Raw genomic sequence first — 7,860 nt, forward strand, 5'->3', positions numbered from 1 at the left:
ACAGACTATGCTGGTGCTATATAAATACATGGAATAAATTTACATGCAGCATGTTTGTTGCATTGAAACTTCATTCACTGTCTAATTTGATTTACCATAAACAGGGTATTGACGGTATAGACAAGATTAAGTATTTTAAAAGCCAATATACTGAACCGGAAAGCACAGCCCTGTTCACTCACGTATCATGGCTATTACTCAAAATTATCTGGGGATTTTGCAAAAGTATAAATGTCTCACTGCTCATAAGTAACACAACTGATATTTACATGTAGTCTGGATGATTTGGTTACTTGGGGATCGTTAGCCAAATATTATGCAAAACTAACAGCAATTCTATGTTTAATGTTAGCTTCGTGTCATTTACATGTCACAGAGCCGCCTGTCTCCTCCTGAGTACACAAGTAACAAGTACAGCGCTGGTCGGTATTGAAGAACTCGGATCACCTGGCTGAAGCGCAGGATTCTGAAGAAGAAAAGATGGATTATGCAACTATCATTTCTTTATCATCTCTCACTTGGCTTTTGATAGTCATCGGATTATTTCTCAATACATTTATAGTGGCTAAAAACTGCTCCTGGTGGTGGAAGGGTCAAACTCGCCTAACCACTGACGTTATCATGACCAGTCTGGGAACAGTGCGGATATTTTGTCTCATTTTCTGGATGTACCATAATGTAGTACAAGATGCCATGTTCAGAATTACAGTTAATACATTTGTAAATTATATTATCACTGCAATCATATTTACGGAGACCTGCAGCCTGTGGTGGGGCACCGTGCTCTGTGTCTTCTACTGCGTGAAGATCACAAACTACAGCAACAGATTATTCATGAGACTTAAGATGAACATCTCCAGGATGGTCCCCTGGCTGCTCCTGACCTCACTGTTGGTGTCTTTCCTTTCCAGTCTGCCATGTGGATGGGTCTTAAACTTGCTACATTACATGAATTCTACCCAATACATATCTGGTTCTAATGATGGAAACATAATTGTGCAATTATATAGCGTCAATCTCACGCTCTTCAAACTTGCAGGATCCTTTATACCGATCATTATATTCTGTACGGCCATTTCCCTTCTCATTGCATCACTCCTGAAACACACCAGAAATATGAGCATGAAAGATTCAGGATTCAAAAGACCTCACCTTGTCGCCCACATCAGGGCCATTGTAAATATGATATCTTTTCTGTTCCTTTATGCCCTGTTTTTTATAGGTTCCAACTTGATGCCTTTAGCTGTGCAACTCCAAAATCCGGTATTCCGTCACCTCTGCCGTGTTTGCTGTATTTCCTACTCAAGTCTGCACTCAATAATGTTAATAGTCAGTAATGGAAATCTGAAACGCTCCTTTGTTGCTGCTCTGAGTTGCACAAGGAAAGTCATTCTTAAGTAACACATTTTATAAAGGAATCTGTACTGGTCCCTATTTGAGCAGTAAGCAGGCAGCACACTGGGGCTGTAACTGTACAGTGACAATTTCCGTGCTCCAGCCTGTCTACTGTACTAAAATAAATTACATAAGTATCAAAAGATTATCTTTAAGTAAATCAAAGTTTTGGACTAGGAGCTCAAAAATAATGGCAGCTTTATATATTGTGTTATAGTACCGGACATTATAGGTCATTTTGTTGCTGTCACTGTTATATTTGGCTTCACATTTTCAGCTGCCAGTGGAGAAGATCGTTGTTAACCTTTTGATAGGAATATTGAACTTTTCAGAAGAATGCCTAGTATACAGGTAATAGTGGGATCAAAGTAAAATTTAATTTTGAGATGACTTGTAAAATATTTTGCTCTATATATCTATTCATGTGTCATGTTTTATAACAATTTCTATGTTGTATTGTTACTATATTGATAAGCTAAAATTTCACGCATAGAATTTGCAGCAGAAGTAGCTGTTTCATGGCAATGCAAAGTTCCTTTCAGACAACATTATGTTTATAATTGTTGCATTGGCCTTTTACATCTTCAGTAGATATTCTACTAATATAGCTCAAATGACGGCTGTCACTGGTGTAGGGATTACATATGGCCAATTATTTGTCACAAAACACGTGAAATCTCACTGCCAAGCGCTGATGAGGTGAATAATTCATGGAAATGTGATGAAATAGTAGCTCATATGTTACCAGGTTTGTAATATGTGAAATTGCTTTTTAATTTGTACATATAGGGATACTCTGAAATACTGATCTGCATATTGGAATAAGTCTAGGTCATTATGGAACAGTGTAAATAGTAAGTTATATTTTCTCTGTGATAGTTGTAGTAATCAGATGTTTGCATGTGATCTCACTTTAAGGATTTTAAACTAACCTGATAAGCTGAGTCTCACTGTGCTTGGCTAATTAATACTGAGGCTTCATTTAAAGCAATTTCCAGTCTCAGGAAAGCCTGTGATAAACAATAATCTTCAATAATAAAACCTTGGTTCTTTAAAATATATATTTTTATGTATATTCATTTCTGGGTTTTTAGTGTAATTTATTGTTAGTTTTTGTCTTTTAATCTGTGAATGTTTTTTTTTTAACAAATAAAAAAATTGTTAAGAAATGTGACAATTTTTTTTCTATTTTACTACCAAAGTAATATTGCAGTTGTTTGGTTCCCATATTGTATTATTAATATTACAGTTGTTTGGTTCCCATAATGTATGAGTAATATTACAGTTGTATGGTTCCCATAATGTATGAGTAATATTACAGTTGTATGGTTCCCATAATGTATGAGTAATATTACAGTTGTATGGTTCCCATAATGTATCAGTAATATTACAGTTGTTTGGTTCCCATATTGTATTATTAATATTACAGTTGTTTGGTTCCATTAATGTATGAGTAATATTACAGTTGTATGGTTCCCATAATGAATGAGTAATATTACAGTTGTATGGTTCCCATAATGTATCAGTAATATTACAGTTGTTTGGTTCCCATATTGTATTATTAATATCACAGTTGTTTGGTACCCATAATGTATGAGTAATATTACAGTTGTATGGTTACCATAATGTAAGAGTAACATTACAGTTGTTTGGTTCCCATATTGTATTATTAATATCATAGTTGTTTGGTTCCCATAATGTATGAGTAATATTACAGTTGTTTGGTTCCCATATTGTATGAGTAATATTACAGTTGTTTCGTTCCCATATTGTATTATTAATAATACAGGTGTTTGGTTCCCATATTGTATGAGTAATATTACAGTTGTTTGGTTCCCATGATGTATGAGTAATATTACAGTTGTTTGGTTCCCATAAAGTATGAGTAATATTACAGTTGTTTGGTTCCCATATTGTATTATTAATATTACAGTCATTTGCTTCCCATATTGTATTATTAATATCATAGTAATTTGCTTCCCATATTGTATTATTAATATCACAGTTGTTTGGTAATATTACAGGTGTATGGTTCCCATAATGTAGGAGTAATATTACAGGTGTATGGTTCCCGTAATGTAGGAGTAATATTATAGTTGTTTGATTAATGTATGAGTAATATTACAGTTGTTTGGTTCCCATAATGTATGAGTAATATTACAGTTGTTTCGTTCCCATATTGTATTATTAATATTACAGGTGTTTGGTTCCCATATTGTATGAGTAATATTACAGTTGTTTGGTTCCCATGATGTACGAGTAATATTACAGGTGTATGGTTCCCATAATGGATGAGTAATATTACAGTTGTTTGGTTCCCATGATGTACTGTATGAGTATTATTACAGTTGTATGGTTCCCATAATGTAGGTGTAATATTACAGTTGTTTGGTTCCATTAATGTATGAGTAATATTACAGTTGTTTGGTTCCCATATTGTATGAGTAATATTACAGTTGTTTGGTTCCCATGATGTATGAGTAATATTACAGTTGTTTGGTTCCCATAAAGTATGAGTAATATTACAGTTGTTTGGTTCCCATATTGTATTATTAATATTACAGTCATTTGCTTCCCATATTGTATTATTAATATCATAGTAATTTGCTTCCCATATTGTATTATTAATATCACAGTTGTTTGGTAATATTACAGGTGTATGGTTCCCATAATGTAGGAGTAATATTACAGGTGTATGGTTCCCGTAATGTAGGAGTAATATTATAGTTGTTTGATTAATGTATGAGTAATATTACAGTTGTTTGGTTCCCATAATGTATGAGTAATATTACAGTTGTTTCGTTCCCATATTGTATTATTAATATTACAGGTGTTTGGTTCCCATATTGTATGAGTAATATTACAGTTGTTTGGTTCCCATGATGTACGAGTAATATTACAGGTGTATGGTTCCCATAATGGATGAGTAATATTACAGTTGTTTGGTTCCCATGATGTACTGTATGAGTATTATTACAGTTGTATGGTTCCCATAATGTAGGTGTAATATTACAGTTGTTTGGTTCCATTAATGTATGAGTAATATTACAGTTGTTTGGTTCCATTAATGTATGAGTAATATTACAGTTGTTTGGTTCCCATAATGTATGAGTAATATTACAGGTGTTTGGTTCCCATATTGTATGAGTAATATTACAGCTGTTTGGTTCCCATAATGTATGAGTAATATTACAGTTGTTTGGTTCCCATAATGTAAGAGTAATATTACAGTTGTATGGTTCCCATAATGGATGAGTAATATTACAGTTGTTTGGTTCCCATGATGTACTGTATGAGTAATATTACAGGTGTATGGTTCCCATAATGTAGGAGTAATGTTACAGTTGTTTGGTTCCCATATTGTATGCATAATATTACAGGTGTTTGGTTCCCACATTATATGATTAATATTACAGTTGTATGGTTCCCATAATGTATGAGTAATATTACAGGTGTTTGGTTCCCATATTATATAAGTAATATTACAGTTGTATGGTTCCCATAATGTATGAGTAATATTACAGTTGTTTGGTTCCCATATTGTATGAGTAATATTACTGTTGTTTGGTTCCCATAATGTAGGAGTAATATTACAGTTGTATGGTTCTCATAATGTAGGTGTAATATTACTGTTGTTTGGTTCCCATATGCGTGTGACTCTGCAGCTCATTGAACTAGTTTCAGGCATTCTAGTTCACTAGTTCGAATAGGTCAGTGACTCATGTGGAGCTCATTGAAATATATTGTCATGATGACTCATTGAGTAGTTCAAAAGTCACATGATACATTCCCCATTAGCTCTCTCACATACAGTTATTAGTCAATACTGCTAAACGACCACAGGTGGCGCTGCTGTGATCAGACATATGCATTGTATGGATCTGATGTATATTGTCAGGATTCATTCTCCTACTATATTAATTCACAAGATACACTCCTAAGAAGCTTAAGACACAGGGCCTAATTCAGAGCTGCTCGCTCTTACAGAGCGCTCGCTCTGAATCAGGGCCGGCTTTTTTTTTTTTGGAGTGGCCTCTTGGCCGCTCGCATAGCTGTGGGTTAGCGGCCATGATGACGGTCGCGATGGTCAAGACCATCGCGACCATCAGGCTTGCGACGAGACCCTTGTGGTATGGTCTCGTTCATCACAAGCACCAGAGAGCTTTCGTCTCTAACAGAGCCGAAAGCTCTCCACTGACATCATGAGTGATGTCAGTGAGGCCGCCCCCAAATGGCAAGCGTTCCCTCGGGAATGCCTCCATTTGGGCAGTCACCCCCGCTCACTCAACATCGACAGCTCGCCCCCTTTGCTCAGCGCTTGCGACCAGGTCTGAATCAGGCCCAGAGTGCGGAGTCCTGCATGCTATATACTGTACTTCTGTTTACAATACAAGACATAGGGGGAGATGTATCAAACCTTCAAGAGAGATAAAATGGAACCTATCAGCTTCTGTCATTTTATAGACTATGCTTTGTATAACTTCTTTACTTTATCTTTACTTCTCTAAGGTTTGATACATCTTCCTCCTATCTTTACTGTACTGATCTCAATTTTATAGGGGTGATGTATAAAACATTCTAAAGAGGACAAGTAGAGAACTTGCCCATATTGAGACCATCCCCCTATTTTTATGTGGAGGCTGTAATCCCACCCGCCCTATTGTTAATCTACAGTAACTCTGGTGTGCATTAAGTGACATTAATGGGTGCAATTAAAAAATGAGGCAAAGTTTTTTTCCTTGTAATTACTGTATTTTAAAAGAAAAAAAAGGTGACACGTTACAATACTCTGAATTTGGGTCTCTCACTTGTATATTATGGAAATAAAAATTATAACAACAATTAAATTAACATTGCAGAGCTAAACATGTCACTACTACTAGTAGTTGGTTATATATTGCTTTTTTAAAATATTAAAAGACCAGACATATTAAACATAGCTGATCATTTGAACAAGACTATAACTCACCTAGTAGCTAGTAGTTGAAATCCCTACTGTTTGTGTAATAGACTAGTTCTAGGTTTCCAATCACTTCTCTCAGCAGTGTTTCAGAGCCAGTGATGTAATGACCTAAATGAACTACATGAACTGATCATTTGAACTATTCTTTTCAGTGAACTAGATCATAATGAACTGATCACCAAAATGAACTACATTTCCCATCACTAGTTCCCATAATGTATGAGTAATATTACAGTTGTATGGTTCCCATATTGTATGAGTAATATTACAGGTGTATGGTTCCCATATTGTATGAGTAATATTACAGGTGTATGGTTCCCATATTGTATGAGTAATATTACAGGTGTATGGTTCCCATATTGTATGAGTAATATTACAGGTGTATGGTTCCCATATTGTATGAGTAATATTACAGGTGTATGGTTCCCATATTGTATGAGTAATATTACAGGTGTATGGTTCCCTAAATTTCTTCCCAGATAGTTGAACTCATCACTAGTTTCAGTCAATGGTTTAGTCCTCCAGCTACTGTACTTCAGGAACCTATTAATTACATTTACTGACTCATTTAAACAATGGGAACTTTTATTTCTACACTGTAATGTTCCCCTACATTAGATGCCGCGATTTTGGTTACTTCCTTCCTATGATCACAATATTAGCCAGTAGAATAACTGGCTTCGCAATCCAAAAAAATAAAAAAATGAAACAACAAATATCAATATTTGAGAGCTGCCACATACTGTATATAATAGTATCAATCATATATTACATTGTTTAGGAAGGTTGGAAAGATTCTGTCACTACAGTTTACTGAAAGTCTTGTAGTTTACCAAATACAGAATCACTGAATATACACATCTACTTCAGTAATTGCAATCTCATTGTAAGCATGGGCCAGTCTCACCCCTATGATGTGCACAATAAGAAGATACAGTAGCCTCCAATATCCAATGGCAGCCTGCTCCTAATCGTCTTGTTATGGAACACTAGACACGGCACATACATGAGGGTTTCCTAGACAGGTCTACTGTAGGCACTGGGTGGTAGGAATCAGGAGACATGGGCAAAAGGTAAGAGAAAAATGCTCTAACTAAAATCATGTTGAGTTTGTCATAAATACATGTACAAAGTAAAACATTTGAATCAATAACTGGTAATTATAAATGGGTTATTGGATATCATGAACAAAAGAAAACTTGGATGTGAAAGTGAAGTAAGTAATTTTTCTAGTGGATGGACCATTATGTGACATGCAATCTTATATGAGGTTTCTGTAAAAAATAAAACAAAAATATAAAAAATATATACCCAGCAGCCTCAAGTCTTCATCTTACCTCTGGGAGAATATCGGGCAAATACCTGACTGCCATATCACAAAGGCATCATGAGCGCTACCAGGATAATTGGCAACTAGGCTCAGAATCTAGGGGATGTTGATGGGATGGAAATGCTCACGGCTCCTGTAAACAGGCTCAGTGCATGAGCAGGGGGAAGAAGGG

The 7,860-nt window shown here is 35.4% G+C and overlaps 1 protein-coding gene across 1 annotated transcript; it reads left to right on the forward strand.

The window, feature by feature from the left end:
- The first annotated feature begins 480 nt into the window (after positions 1-480).
- On the forward strand, positions 481-1,401 carry LOC148534817 (taste receptor type 2 member 40-like). Its single transcript, XM_088465674.1, has one exon. It carries the CDS (start codon positions 481-483, stop codon positions 1,399-1,401), a length of 921 nt encoding a protein of 306 aa, XP_088321800.1.
- Positions 1,402-7,860: the final 6,459 nt, after the last annotated feature.

Source organism: Taudactylus pleione, unplaced genomic scaffold (assembly GCF_031769625.1).
Source record: "Taudactylus pleione unplaced genomic scaffold, aTauple2 ptg000063l, whole genome shotgun sequence".
Classification (NCBI taxonomy): domain Eukaryota; kingdom Metazoa; phylum Chordata; class Amphibia; order Anura; family Myobatrachidae; genus Taudactylus; species Taudactylus pleione.